This window comes from Gracilinanus agilis, chromosome 2 (genome assembly GCF_016433145.1).
Source record: "Gracilinanus agilis isolate LMUSP501 chromosome 2, AgileGrace, whole genome shotgun sequence".
Lineage (NCBI taxonomy): Eukaryota > Metazoa > Chordata > Mammalia > Didelphimorphia > Didelphidae > Gracilinanus > Gracilinanus agilis.
In genome coordinates, this window is record NC_058131.1 from 443,002,363 (window position 1) to 443,018,717 (window position 16,355).

General features: G+C 34.8%; 1 protein-coding gene across 1 annotated transcript in view; it reads left to right on the forward strand.

Moving 5' to 3' along the window:
- Positions 1-16,355, forward strand: part of NIN (ninein) — a 136,546-nt gene that overhangs the window by 20,966 nt on the left and 99,225 nt on the right. Inside the window, 2 exon segments of the mRNA XM_044659944.1 lie at positions 6,349-6,430; positions 12,510-12,679. Coding sequence (XP_044515879.1) covers positions 6,349-6,430; positions 12,510-12,679 — 252 coding nt within the window.

Genomic DNA, 16,355 nt, shown 5'->3' on the forward strand with positions numbered 1-16,355 from the left:
AAAAGTCTTACTTTAATATTCACCATACTTTGGAGGTGATCCTACATTCCTTAGGAGTTGTGGCATTAAAATAAAAGTTCTACTGAGTATGACCAAGCTGGGAAGACTTGGTTTTAAACAGATTGTGACAGCCTAAGGACCAAACCAGCAAAGTATGGGCCCTGATAACTGAGAGCTAGACAAGTTAAGTTGATCAGCTGTGAATTTTTTTTAGAAAACAATATGGAAACATATGCATTGAATTGTAATTCTGTTCATTTTCATTGATCTAGCGATCCTATTCCTAATATTAAGGTATTATTGAGAAGGTAAAAAGCTCTGATGGTATGAAAATATTCATGGAAGCTTTAATTGTAATGAAAAGTAACTAGAAATATTACAAAATAAAATGTTTGAGGGAACTGGCTGAACAGATTGTAATATTTGAATTGTTTGTTTATTGTATTATGTTATTTAAAATAACAAATATTGGAAATATAAAGAAAATAAGGATTAAAGGAAGTATATGAAGAAAAGAAAAGAATAATACATACTATGATTACATTTTTTAAAATAGCCACAAAATCAAGAGAAAAAAGTATCAATGTTAAAACAAATTCAAAGGGAACTGTAAGGGTTAAAATAGGGGTTTTGACAAAATAAGAGAGCAGCTTTTAATAATATGAGTTTTAATGAGAATATAGTAGTTGTAAATTAATATTATCCCTTTAAGCCAGAGAAAAGAAAACTTCTAGCAGCTTTTAACAATTAACAATTTAACTGCTGGGAAAGTTGGAAAACAATATGGGAGAGATTGGGTCTAGATCAACATCTCATACCCTATACCAAGATAAACTCAGAATGGGTGAATGACTTGAATATAAAGAAGGAAACTATAAGTAAATTAGGTGAGCACAAAATCGTATACTTGTCAGATCTCTGGGAAAGGAAAGATTTTAAAACCAAGCAAGAGTTAGAAAAAATTGCAAAATGTAAAATAAATAATTTTGACTACATTAAACTAAAAAGGTTTTGTACAGACAAAACCAATGCTACCAAAATTAGAAGGGAAGCAACAAATTGGGAAAAAATCTTTATAACAAAAAACTCAGACAAAGGGTTTTCTGATTACTCAAATATACAAGGAGCTAAATCAGTTGTACAAAAAAATCAAGCCATCCCCCAATCAATAAATGGGCAAGGGACATGAATAGGCAATTTTCAGATAAAGAAATCAAAACTATCAATAAGCACATGAGAAAGTGTTCTAAATCTCTAATAGTTAGAGAAATGCAAATCAAAACAACTCTGAGGTATTACCTCACACCTAGCACATTGGCTAAAATGACAGCAGGGGAGAGTGGTGAATGTTGGAGGGGATGTGGCCAAATTGGGACATTAATGCATTGCTGGTAGAGTTGTGAATTGATCCAACCATTCTGAATGGCAGTTTGGAACTATGCTCAAAGGGCTTTGAAAAGACTATCTGCCTTTTGGTCCAGCCATAGCACTGCTTGGTTTATACCCCAAAGAGATAATAAGGAAAAAGACTTGTACAAAAATATTTATAACCATGCTCTTTGTGGTGGCAAAAAATTGGAAAATGAGAGAATATCCTTTGATTGGGAAATGGCTGAACAGATTGTGGTATCTGTTGGTGATGGAATACTATTGTGCTCAAAGGAACAAAGAACTGGAGGAATTCCATTTGAACTTGAATGACCTCTAGGAATTGATGCAGAGTGAAAGGAGCAGATCCAGGAGAACATTGTACATAAAGACTGATACACTGTGGTACAATCAAACATAACAGACTTCTCTACTAGCAGCAATGTAAGAATCCAGAGCAAGGCTGAGGGACTTATGAGAAAGAAGACTAGCCACATTCAGAGGAAGAACTGTGGGAGGAGAAACACAGAAGAAAAACAACTGCTTGAACACATGGGGATATTTTGGGGGATGTAGACACTAAATGATAATCTAGTCCAACTATCAGTATTATGGAATTAGATCTTAATCAATGATACATGTAAAGCCCAGTGGAATTGCGCATCGGTTGAGGGGGTTTAGGGGGGTTTGAGGGAGAGGGAAAGAACATGAAACATGTAACTATGGGAAAATATTCAAAAGAAAAATTTAAAAAGAAAAAGGAAAAAAGAAAAAAGAAAGGTTAAAAATTTCATATTTAAGTACAAATACTCCTGGGGACTATTAACATCAGTGCGATTCCTCTTGTGTCAAGAAGAGTAAATGGCCTGCATTTATCACAGAAAAGCAAAAACAAAAACAAAACAAAACAAAAATTAACAATTTAGTTTCATTAAAATAGTAAAAGAATATAGTAAAATGAATATTGTAAAGGAGGGAAATATAGGAAAGAGATAGAGAAAGAAAGTTCCTAATGTCTATACTAGTTATCCTATAACTATCAATAACTGCCTATCCCTGGGTAAGGGCCTCCAACCCCTGCAAGTTCCTTCTTAAATCTCGGGGATCCTATCCCCGGGCAAAGCTTATAGTAGGGATTCCAGCCCCACAAGGTACCTTTTAAATTTCTGGCCAGTCAAGTTGTAGGTCTTCCCCCCCCCCCCCCCCCCCCCCCCCCCCCCGTCCAGACAGCCGCGCCTGGCAGAGCTCCTTTCTCTTCCTTCAAAGGGAACATGCTTGGAGAGCCTGTTAGGGTTCTGGATTGGCAATAGGCTTTTCCTTACCCCACGAACCTACAAGACCCTCCGGCAGAGCTCCCCTCTCCCTTCAGCTTTACCAGGAACGTTTTCAGAGGGTTTGTCTGTGTTCTGGCTCCGCATAGGGCAAGCCAGCCATTTAGCCTTACACCATGAACCTCCAAGACCTCTTCCCTCGTCCCTGGCACAAGCCATGGATTGGAGCCCACCAGACCCGAGCAGCCTCGGCAGCAAAGATCCTAGGGGAATTCCCAATTAGTCCCACTGCTGCTCAGAACTCAATTATTTTTGTGGGATCCAGGACGAGCCCCTATATGTTATGCCTGGAGAAGTATCCCAATAAATGAGTCTTGAAGCAACAATGCAATATGCAAAGGGACTTTATTGTCTAGCTCGCGCTAGGGTCTCCCACCTAAAGTTGGTGAGTGACTCTGAGCTACGCATGGGCTAGAGTTTTTATGGAGTAGTAGTCAGAATGGAACAGGGTAGAGGAATGTCCTTAGGTTAGGAAATCTTGTAGATAAGGGGGATGTCCTAAGGTAGATAAGGTGATTTCCTGAGGGGAAGAGATCCAAGGGAGAAGGAGAACATCTTCAGGGTAGATAAGGTCAGTCCCTAGAGACTGGGGGTCTGCAAGGTTAGGATTCTTGTGGATAATTCTATTTCACCATAATGTCATATAAGGGTCGGGCCCATAATGTCATACAGGGGTCAGGATTTTTAATTCTGACTCTTTCTAGGTTCCACAGTTTAAGGTAGTTTATTTACAATTAGGCAGGTAAAAGGTAGGGAAATAGAGAGAGGAAGAGGCTAGTCCAGGCCTGCAGAGGCCTGGACGGAGAGAGAGGGTTAAAAGGCTAATCAAACTAAATTATAAGCCACAAGACCTTAGCAATCAGAGAGGTAAAAGCCTACTTAAGGCAGAGTTTGGAAAACGCCAAGGTAGGCCAAGGAAGTCAGCCTAACTTACCCACGTGACAATTCAGAGTAGAAGCAGTCTGAGGTCTCAGCCTAGGACCTTCAGCACCAAGTTCAAAGCGGGAACTGCCTCAACAGGAAGTAACCATCATACTTGAAGAGATAGTGTCTCTCATCACTTCCTGTAGGTCCACCTCTAATTCAAGTGGACAAATGGCAGCCTCTACACTGATTTGGACTGCCCAAAGGGCAGTCCCTTGTTCATGATTTGTTACTTATTGTCACTTGTGGGTAACTCATCTCCCCTCCCCACTAAGGGAGGTGGGGATGACATCATCTCTGGTAGTAGAGTTTTGACTATGAATGGAGTAGAGCTAATTCCATTTACACAGTGCCCAGGTAGGACCCTTGTGATCTGGTAGATGGGTAACCCTTTCTGGTCCCACCTGGGGTTGATTAATTATTAATATTGGGCTCTAATCAGCCTTGGATCAAGTTTCATCTGACTGTGTTGCTCCCCCCCCCAAGGGTCGTTATATAATGACCATTCAGGAAGGTACTTAATAAACTTTATCTATTGATGTTCAATAGGGAAAGGAATAATCAGGAATGGATTGGGGATAGGAAACCCTGTCACTAATAGCTATGATCAATAATCCCTCAGGACTGTAGGCTATTGTTTCAGTAGGTTGGAGCTAATGGTTTCCCTCTTCTGGTTCAGCTTGGCCACTGCCAGACCAGAGAGGGCAATCTGTTTGGTTGGTACAGATATTGTGATTTCTCTCAGCTTCCTTATTCTCAGTTTGTGGCACGTCAGCCTTGCATAGCCTTCAGGAAATAACCACCCTTAAGAGATCCACCCTCTTCTACCTCCCTTCCTCCCTTCATCTACTGGGCCTAGATACCTAATAGCTACTAATGATTCAAATGCCTAAAGATCTAGGGAGTTTCAGAGAGGATCAATGGTCAAAGCTCAAAAACCAAAGACCCCTTGTTAGGGTATTTATATCCTCAGGCCAATTGCTCCTGTTCTCATGGCATTCAGGAACATTCCAAAGTCTTCCAACTGTCTCCCTTGTCAATCAAGGTGAGACTCAGAGTTTGAATATAACACTAGTCCGTGCTACCCTTTCTTGGACTTTCAAAAAGTGAAGGCTAACCCAAACTAGTACTTGTCTTTGGCAGTCTGACCCCAATATATTCTTTTTATTTCCTTATGCCTATAGTTTCCGGTAAAAAAAAAAAAAAAAAAAAAAAGGATTAGTGATCCCTAACTTGGAAGGATTTTTTAAAAACTATTAATCAATTGATGCTGTTAAAATGCATTGTGTTTTTTGGGGTGGAAATGGCCCAGGAAAAGGTCCAAGAAAAATAGAATATCTGGTTATACTCTGAAAAAGTGTGGTCCAGCTTCATGCTCCTCTGTCTCTGTAAGAGAGATGGACAACTTTTCTTTAATGAATATTACATTTCCTGGGGTTCTGAAAAGTTACTTGACTTGTCTAAGGTTTAAAGTAGAAAGGACATTTACCTTTTATCTTAGAACACTCATTTTACAGATTAAAGGGTAGAAGAATTATCTGTACTTTCCTTATGGGCTAATTGTAAAGCCAATGATAGCACTTTTAAAGCTTTAGATATTTAATTGCCTTGGTTCTGTACTTAGTGACAGAAATGAAAATAAGAACAGGAGAATAAAGCTTGATTTTACTTAAGTGTGGATTATCCTAAAATTAAAGTAAATTCTATCCTAGATAATTCTGTTCTAGAATTAAAGAGAATTTCATACCTCCCTCTTCCTGAAATAACTTATGTTTTAGCTAATCCACAGAAAAATAAACTTGATAATAGTAAAGAAGACTTTATTCCATAGAAATTTTTATTATTGCATCTAATCTTAGATCTGATTAATTGCCTGGTAAACTCCCTTTTCAATCAGGCAAAATCTTATTTAATGGAACTGAAGAAATAGTTTTTAAGGTATCTCTCTTATCTTTAATCTTTTTTTTTTTTTTTTTACAAAATTCTCAGGTTAAAAGAGACCAAGAGAGGAAAAAAAAATCTATTCTCTGCCAAATCATGCATGGGAAAGATAATTGCCCTTTTTAAAAAATAATCTCCTGAAAAGCAAGTTCAAATGATATCACATTCAAATGATACCTTATTCTAGTATTTCACAATTCTTAAAGAATTTTCCCTCGTTTCCACTATAGTTTTGTCCACTAGACTTGGATACAGAGAAGACTGAAAAAATAAAATTTTATTTTTCTAAAATTGCAAATAATTTTTTATTTTGTTAAGTAACTTAATTTTTTTCACAGAACCAGAGAATATTTATCTTAAAATTAGTATTTATAGTGGAAAGGTCTTTAAAAATCACTTTTCCCCATCCAATATTTTATTTTATTTTATTTTATTTTATTTTATTTTATTTTTTAAACCCTTAACTTCTGTGTATTGGCTCCTAGGTGGAAGAGTGGTAAGGGTGGGCAATGGGGGTCAAGTGACTTGCCCAGGGTCACATAGCTGGCAAGTGTCTGAGGCCGGATTTGAACCTAGGACCTCCTGTCTCTAGGCCTGACTCTCAATCCACTGAGCTACCCAGCTGCCCCTCCCCATCCAATATTTTAGAAAAATTCAGGGAAAACAAAACAAAAACAAACCAAAAGTAAAGAGAAATTGTGACTTTCCACAAATCTGTTATTTATGTGAACAATCAATGTTTATTATTTGGATTGATAACTTAATCCAATTTTTTTTCCTTTAGGTGTATTTTGACCAGTTTAAGGAAGCACTAATACTTGTTTTATCCAGAACTCTCTCCTTTGAAGAACACTTTGAAGAACCAGGTGGGATTTTTTTCCCCTTTCTCCATATTTCCTTTTAGGAGCTGTGTTTAATAAAGAAGTAATTTATGGAAGCTAAAGTATATCATTGATGGATTTTGAGTTCAGAAGCATCTGCCTTTCAAAGACAGTGTAGTTATTTTCAGTGACTTTAGTAAGGATACTAATATCACAGTCTTGCATCTATTGAACACTAAGAACAGTTTTCTGATGCATCACTTTACTTGAGAAGAAATAATTGCTTCCCTCAAATCCCCCAGGTAACAGATCAGATGGTATGGGAATAACTCATTCTTGGAGTAGAGTTACAGGGGACTGGAAAAATTCTGCATTTCCAGTTGTCAAAAACCAGGCAGTAGGTACTGTCAAAAGCCAAAAAAGATTTTACTCATTTAGACAAAGACAAATAGAGTCAGAATGCTCTGAACACTAGTGTAATCTTACATAGCACAGTTTTACATTTTATTGGTTTAAAGAGAGGAACGGATTAAGTAATAGTGGGAAAATGTCAAGGATGCTGAAGTTTCCATTTTAATATTCTCAAGTTATGATATCATTTTTACATTCTAATATATTTCATATCATGTGTCCCTGTAAATTCATAAAATTATCTTCATTATATAAATTATAATTGCCATGTTTACTCTAAGATTGAGTTGGTCTTTTGCATAAAGTGCCTTGGGTAAGTGAAATTATATTTTAGAACATCATATGAAGATGAGTATTGTAGAAATGCTTCTAAAGAGAAAAAAAGCAAGCTAAAGATGATTTTATTTACCTAAGATTCATATTCTGAGGAGCAGATATGTCTTAAGTAATACTCAAAGGAGTATTTTTAGAGTAGAACTTTTGTATTAAAATATTTTTCTGAATAGTTTTTCATTTGTATACACTCACTAATATAAAACAAGGGTGATATTTTCCTTCCGAAATGTTCCTGATACTTATTACATTTGAATGTGCCCTATAAATCCCCCTGAAGTTATAGTATGCAGAAATGTTTTGTTTTGTTTTTTTAGAAATACAGTAAGAAATATAGATTAGTCGTGCTTTCCCCTTATCTCCTAATACTGTAAGAGTAATATTAAGAATTTAGATCTTATTACATTAACTCTATGGATAAGAATGAGAGGAGCTGTCATGAGCACAAATTGGATTTTGGAACAGATCTGAGAAAAAGGTTCTTTAGAATGTTAAGAGAGTGGGTCTGAAGACCAACTGTAACTTGGGTTGTCAGTTGTTGCTCTCTGGACTGAGAGGGACAAGCTGCTACTCTCTACTACTTCATTTGGAGTTTGAGGGGAAAGAATATAAATCCTGAAGAGTCTTTGTGTTTTTCCCTGTTACCAATGTAGGGAAACACTAGAATTAGATTCAGTGATTGACTTACTGCAGATGGTTACTAATTTCATCTTTAAGAAGAACACAGAAAATTCTGTTTTGCTCTAGGCTCTGGGTGAAAACCCAGAGACATAGCTAGCTGACTAAGCCTCAGCCAGCTGGCTTTGCAGTTCTTTATAAATGGAGACATAACAAGAAACTTTATACAATCTCATAAGTATATTAGTGTTAGGTTATTGTAGAATAAGGACATTTTGGGGTTAGCCAAAAACCAGGAAGTGTAATGGGAAAAGGATAGAGATAGGATAAGATTTAAGAGAAGTGGAAGGCTGTCTTTAAGGCACATACTAGGAACTAAAGGGAAAGGATTTTCGCAAGCAGAAGGCAGAGGAGGAACAGTTTGGAAGTGGCAATTGCTAGAGTGACTTGACTTCCCGTGGGAGGTTAAGAGCTTCCTGTCCAGGAATGGTGGAGGAAAGATGCTCTTATTGGGATCATCCACTTCACTGACTGGAGAAGGAGTATACCCCTAATTCATCTTTGGAGGTACTCTATTTAACTGGGAAAGATCTAGAAAAGGATCTGACAATACCTGCTGTGCTTTTCAGAAGGTTTATCTAAAAGAATCCTGTCAGATTTCCTTTGAGGTTTTACCTCAGGGGTCAGACACCCTGAGATGAATTTAGCCCTTGGAGTTCATTCATAACAGTTTTTGGAGACAGCTTTTGGGGAATAAATCAAACCAGCTACTCAGGATCATAAATAGTTAGCTTAGTCAGTTTTGGAGATACCTAGATAGAAACAGGGAGTTAAGTTAGCCAGAAGAACAGGAGGCTCCCTCTTACGAGGGACATAGAGGATTGTGGGTAATTAGCTAGATCCCTTAGAGTTAGGGATCCCTTGTTCTGATCCTCAGTTTGTATTCCCTCTTAAAATAAAAGAGATACTTTAAAAATTTTTTATTATTATTATTTTTAAAAACCCTTACCTTCCGTCTTGGAATCAATACTGTGGGGTTGTTAAGTGGCTTGCCCAGGTCACATGCCTAGGAAGTGTCTGAGGCCAGATTTGAACCTAGAACCTCCTGTCTCTAGGCCTAGCTCTCAAATCACTGAGTCACCCAGCTGCCCCGAACTGTTTTTTCTAACAATTGTCTCCAAGGCGGTTGCACATCTCACCCAGTGAGAGAAAGTTATTCAGTTTCACTCTCACTAACCTGAGGTTAGAATACTCACCTTGGTATTCAGGGGGATCCCTGAGTAGATCTATCATTATTCACATCTGTGGTTTTCTCTTCCCCTATATTCTTTTTTTAGAAGGCATTGTAGAGGTTTCATGTGAAACCAGTTAGGTTTTTGGTTGAGTTAGATCCCCTTAGATTAGTAATCCTTGTTCTTTTATACTATACTATAATTTCAATAAATAGTTTATTTTTATAGATATAGAGACTCCAGAGTGTTCCTTGTGCTGAGCCCTGAGGGAAATTCATAGCTGAACTTCACCTCACTACTACAAACTGAAGATCTTTGATCAACCATCTATCAAGTATCTAATCAGTTACCAACATAATTTTTACAATACTGACTTTAGTATTCAGTATTAGGGAGAAAAATTCCAAATGCAGAAGCTTACCATTCATTAGAAATGCTGAAAGTAATCCTGCAATACCACTACTAGGTTTGTATCACAAAGAGATTTTTAAAAATGGGAATGGATCCCTATATACAAAAATATTTATAGCTTTTAGTGGTGGCAAAAAAATTGGAAAATAAGGGGATGTCCCTTTGGTAAAATTTACCTTTTGGTAAAAAATCCATTTTTAGCTCTTTCAGGGCTCTAAACCAATTCTCATTTTTTCTTTGAGATTTTGCACATCGCATTTTGATCTCATTGTCTTAAGAGTTTGTGCCTTGCTCTTCCTATGTATTCAAAATAATTTTCTTTTTTTATTGTGAAATCATTTTCAATTACACGTAGAGATTGTTTTTAACAATTGCTATCTGAAATTTTATATTCAGCTGTGTCCTTCCCTGCTTTCCTTCCTTATTCCCGACATAGTAAACAGTCTGATATATGTGCTGTCATACAATACATATTCTACATTCTCCCTTCCATGGAAAAAGACATATCTCACATACTAGGAAAAAAAAACTCAGGAAGGAAATAAAGTAGAAAATGGGATGCTTTGATCTGCAATCATACTGCAACAATTCCTTCTTTAAATTATTTGTTATCCTTTGACTATAGTTTCAGATTGCTCTCCAGCATAGTTGTATCAGTTCACAGTTCTAACAGTACAGTAGTAGTGTTCTGATTTTCCATCATCCCCTCCAACATTTATCATTTTCTATTTTGGTCATATTAGCCACATTATGAGGTGCTACCTCAATTTCTTCTATTTTATCTTTTTCTCTTTAATATTAATTTAGAGGATTTTTTTCACATCACTAAAGATCATTTTAATTTATCTGAAAACTACTTTTTCTTATCCATTAACCATTTTTCACTTTGGGAATGTTTTGTATACTTAAAAATGTGAGTCTGTTCTCTATATATTTGAGAAATGAGGTCTTTGTCAGAGACACTTGCTATAAAATTTTCCCTCAGTTTTGGTTTCCCTTCTAATATTTGTTATATTGGTTTTGATTTTTCTAAATCTTTTATACTTTTACATCTCATAATATTATCTATGTCTTGTTCGGACATAAATTCTTCACTTATCCATAGATCTGATAAACTATTCAGTGCCCCTCAAATTTGTTTATGGTTTCACCCTTTATTTCTAGATCATGTATCCATTTTGACTTTGCCTTGGTATATTGCATTAAGGCTTTGGTATGTGCCTAATGTTTGATATGCTATTTTCCAGTTTCCTATGCAATTTTTGTCTAATAGTGAGTGCTTCCTCCCAAAACTTGGATCTTTGAATTTCTCGTTCACTAGGTTAATATCGTCATTTACTATTGCATATTGAGTGCCTAATAAGTATAGTATTAAATAGTAATAATGATAATTGCCACCCTGATCATATTGGGAAGGCTTCTAGCTTATCCCCATTACAGATAAGTCTTGTTAATGCCATTTATCACTTCAAGAAAAGTGTTCCTTAAAAAAAAAAGTTCCATTTATCCCAATGTTTCCTAATGTTTTGTTTTATAAGGAATGGGTATTATATTTTGTCAAAAGCTTTTTCTGAATTTGTTGAAATCATCATATGGTTTCTTTGGATTTTTTTATTGACACTCATTGATACTCCACTGATATTCATACTTTTCCTAATCTTGAACCAGCCCTGCATTCCTAGTATAAAACTCACCTGGTCATAGTGTATGATCCTTGTAATATATTTTGTGTGATGTAATTTTCTTGTTTATGTTTTATTTTAAAATGTTGGGGGTGGGAGTTGGATAGCTCAGTGGTTTGATATAATGTAATATATATATTCAATGCATAATGTATTATAATAATATATTTGTGATTAACGTTGTAACACATTTGTTTGGACATAAAAAACACCTAAAACTATTATTCAGGTACTACCCTGGGACTACATTCTTAATCTGGTTAAATACACAGACTTGCTTGGGACTATATTCTTACTATAAATCACACAATTACAAGGTATCAAACGAAAGGGATTTTTAAACTAATGTAAATGAGAGGGTGCTTAATTAAATTAATTATAAAATTTCAACAAATAATTAGGATTGTCATATTCAAATAAAATATGTTTATTAGTCATAGGTTCACACTGACTATATCAAAAAGAAAAGTGGAATCCAGGCATTTCTTTTCTTCTATATTTCCTAATTCCTTACACAACTAAGCTATGGAATATTTTACTTCCCTAAAACCATATATTAGTCAGCCACCAAATTAATAAAGTCAATCAATATCAATGTTGCCACTTGTATAAAGTGAATTACTTATCTTTTAGAACTACTCCTAATAGAAAAACTTTTATTTATTCCTGTTTTAACTATTATGGTAGTATATGTAGGCAATTCTATCTGAAACATATCAAATGAAAATGTGTGAATGGTAGGAAGCATCTCAATTTTTTTCCTTTTTTTTTTGTCTAATGATAAAATTCACATTGATGAAGAACAAAAATATATAGTTTTCCTTAATCCTGTTACCCAATTCCTAGATTATTTTTCAATTCTTGATTGTTTAATGAGAATCTCAGATCAGATTTCATGACTGTTACTGGTTAGAGTCCGTTTTACTTCTTTTTCTGTCATTGTACCTGTTTGGTATTTCAGAAAGTAACATTATTGATGAAATTATCTAGGTAAGATATTGGTATTTTTTTTAAGCAATTGGCATGAAAGTTGATTTTACATTGCTAATAAATTGCTTGCTTAATGTGCAGTTTCCAGTGCTTCTCTCAAAATCATTTTTTGTCACATTAGGCCCTCCTTATGAAATTCCAACTTAATTTAGTGTTCTGAAGAACAGAAATGCTCCTTACTTTCCAAACTTGAATTATCCATTTTTTTTTGCTTACATCAAATCCATTATCATTTCCCAATCTATATACAAATGCTTATCTAAGATGAGCTAAGTCATTCAGAACTAGAAGCCTATGCTCTTTCTGTATGTGATCTGATATTAGGAACGCGTCCATTTATTTCACAATTGTGAAATTGTTTTTTTTTTTTTTTTTGGTTAAGTATTGGAAATCATGCTGTTACAATGTCTGTCATTCAATGGTACTTCAATTTGTTTTCTTGATCAGTCTGCTTTCCACAAGCTCAGCCCAAATATATCAAAGATGGGAAATGCTATGGCCGAAGATCTTTGCCTGAGTTTCAAGAACCTTTGGGGGAATTTGCTGAAGTGAGAGTGCTTGAATCACTGAATGAAAAAGCTCAGTCTTCACTCACTACTGCCAGTGACTTCAATGAGGTAAAAAAATAAAAAAGAAATGAGACCAAAAAAAAGTAGGCATATTTATCTACAAAAAGAAGAATTTCTCTTGCCAACCTATATCTGGCATCTTAAACTTATTTACCTTTTAAAATACATCGTATGCTAGCTTGCTTTCAGTTTGAAGATTTTTATTTAAGCTTTAGATATTTTAAAATTATAAATGTTAGTTGCATGTAGTTTAAAGTCTGTCATTACTTTATCTTCCTGAAGACACATATTTTCTCCCTGCTTCAGCCATTTTTAGTTATGCAAAATAGCAACATTGGAGAAATATTAAATAATATTTATGAAATTTGGAAAACAAACTTGTGTTCAGAATTTTTTATAAACTGAATGGTTGATTTTTTAAAAACTGCTTTTATATTAAGAAAAAGGTGCTAATTTTGTTCTTGTTCAGATATTGAGCAATGAGATCTCTTTTGAAATTGTATTACTTCTCTAATTCACTGATACCCAGATACAGTTTGGCTTTTGGGAGTGTGGGGCACTTAATGATGAATTTAAGTTATAAAACATCTACTATTGACATCTCTTCTGTATATTATAACTATATACATTCATATTAATGCTTGCCATGTAATTGCTTCATTAGTTAACACTTTAGTTATCTTCTCTTTCTTACATTAGGATTGTATCTAAAGAGATCATCCGCAAGGGATTCTTCTTTTGCATGTTTGTTCTGTACCTCTATTTCTTGTCTTAACCATTCTTCTAATTCTTCATTCTTTCTAACATGATGAGTTATTAGATCTGATCCTCCAAATGGATATATGACTTTATATAAAAGGTCATACCATAAAAATTAGCATTTTAAGCAAAAATCACTTTTTAGAACGATGAATGGGAATGAGTTCATGAAAATATGATTTTTATTACCAATATTTAAAGAAATTCAATTAAAGCGACTCTTCCCCATCCTTCCATTCTTCTTTTAAGATCATCTAAACACTGTAAAATCACACCCAGGTGCTCTGAATAATTAGATTCCCTCTAAGATTGCTAGTAATGATAAAATTCTTAGGAGTTTTATACACACACACACACACACACACACACACACAAACACACACACACACACACTTTCCAATATAAGAATGTAAGCAATTAAACATTATTTATGCCCTTATGGTTTTCCCTCAGGTTTCCCTTTTTATGTTTTTCTTGAATCTTCTGCTTATATCTATAATTTTCTACTTCACTCTAGTCTTTTTATAAAAAATGCTAAAAGTCTTCAATTTCATTAAATATTAATTTTTTTCTCCTATAGGATTACTCAGTTGTACTGAGTAGGTTATTTTTGGTTGTAATACTAGATTGTAATAGAAGATTCCTTCAAGAATATCATTATTCAAACTCTATTTTTTTGCTGTGGAGTGCTAAATATTATATGATTCTGGTTGTAGCTCCCTATTCTTGGTTGCTCATAGTATTTTTTTCCTTATCTTGGGAGCTCTGTATGTTGACTATAATAATCCTGGTAGTCTTTGTTTTGAAGTTTCTTTTAGGAAATGGCTGGTGGATTCTTTCAATTTCTACTTTGCCCTCTGATTCTAAGATGTCTGGGTAGTTTTATGATTTCTTGAAATATGATGTCTATACTTTTTTTAATTAATGGATTTTGGATAGCCCAATGATTTTAATTTTTTTCTAATATAGTAAATAATATTTAAATCAAAGAGTAAATACATGTAATTGGGAAACTTTAAAGACTTGTGCAATGAGAACAGTGAAAAAGCAAGAATTTTCTTCATGACTACTATTTCACAGTACTTTTTAATAATACAAGAAAAAATAATAGAGTGAGTAAGCAAAGGCAGAGAAAATAAAGTGATGCTTTTTGAAGATGATATCATCTATTTTGAGAACCCCAAAATTAATTGAAACAGCAACATTGAATTACAAGATAAATTCACATAAAAAAAATCAGTATTTCTGTATGTAAGTAAGCCTAGCAGAAAGAAAAAGAAAAATTCCACTCAAAATAATTATAGAATTTGTAAAATATTTGGAAGTGTATCTACCAAGACATACTTAGAAACTATATGAATCCTACTCAGATCAATCTTGTGTAGAATGGGGATGAGACCATTGAAAATATATTTCGGAATCTGGAGCCAAAGGTAAGATGGACTTTATTATGCATCCCTGTCTGCAGTGACTGCTCAAATACAGATCAGATTCAGACTCTTATTATAACTCTCCTCCTCCCCTAGTACCTCTCTCTAGATAGAAAGGGGACACCTCATCTTCGCCAGTGCCTAGAGAAATGCCAATGCCTACATGCAAAAGCAGTTTTTTTATAGTAATCCTGATACAAGATTCCCACCACCACCCCCATCCTATATGATGTGGGGCTGTGAAGCTTACAATCTTGAGCATGTGAATTTCAACATTACATACCCCTAAACCCCATCTTCAGCTCACCAAAAACCATGTTATATCAGGTGGTACCTGGCTTAGGCAAGAAGATACATTTGCAAGAATATCCTTTTTGACATAATCAGGTACCTCCCTGTTCCCTGCTGTCTTTCTTCCTGAACTGGTGCCCTGATTGAAGCCTGCCTCCAGAGTAGATAAGCTTCTGTTCAAGGTCTTTCCCTAGTCAGGAGAAAAACGATGCTTTAAAACTGCTTTTTAGGGCAGCTGGGTAGCACAGTGGATTGAGAGTCAGGCCTAGAGACTGGTCCAAGGTTCAAATCCGGCCTCAGACACTTCCTAGCTGTGTGACCCTGGGCAAGTCACTTGACCCCCATTGCCACCCTTGCCACTCTTCCACCTATGAGCCAATACACAGAAGTCAAGGGTTTAAAAAAACTGCTTCTTAAACTGTGCCCCTTTAGCTCCTGAAATTATTGGGGTGCGTCAAAGGGGCTAATAATATCTTACTGAGAAAAATACATTATCCCACTCAATCTTTAACAGGAAAAAAGCAGACCTAATTAATTTAAGAAGATAACTACACATAGATAGACCAAAGTGATAAAATAAAAAATGTCATTATTATCTGTTAATGTGCTATTTAGTGCCATACCAATTGTATTACCAAAGTATTATTTTATAAAGGTAGAAAATAATGTGTTTAGAATATGTTTACTTTTTATTTTAATTCATTGCTTATGGTAACTTTTAGGAAAATGTACATCTTTAATTAATTTAAGTCTATTTAATTTCTTTAAGTCTATTTTTTTCTCTTGCTTCATCTGAGACCATAATTTTTCCATTTCTAAACAAATTCAGAATTTCAGAATTCAAAATTCTAATTTCCCCTGAAGAGAACAAAATGCTAAGTATTCCATATTAAATACCAAATCACCTTAATTGGATGTCTTTTTGAGGTAACAAGATAAACCATGAATTATTCTTCTCTAATGATAACTAATTTAACCTCACTAATCTCACTAAATAGGTTTTCACTTTGGTTTCACAAACTACTACAACATTTTCCAAGTATTCCTATAATACTCCTATGTTTTCAAGGTCCTAATAACAGGTAGGTGACAAGCTCGACATCCATCTACTTGATTGTTTAAATTCCTTACATATCTGTAGTTCATATGTTTTTTTTTTTCAGCATTAACTTGTCACCCTTCATGATTAAAGAAAAATTGCCACAAAATGGAGAAAGAGGAACATAATTATAATAAAGGAAGAA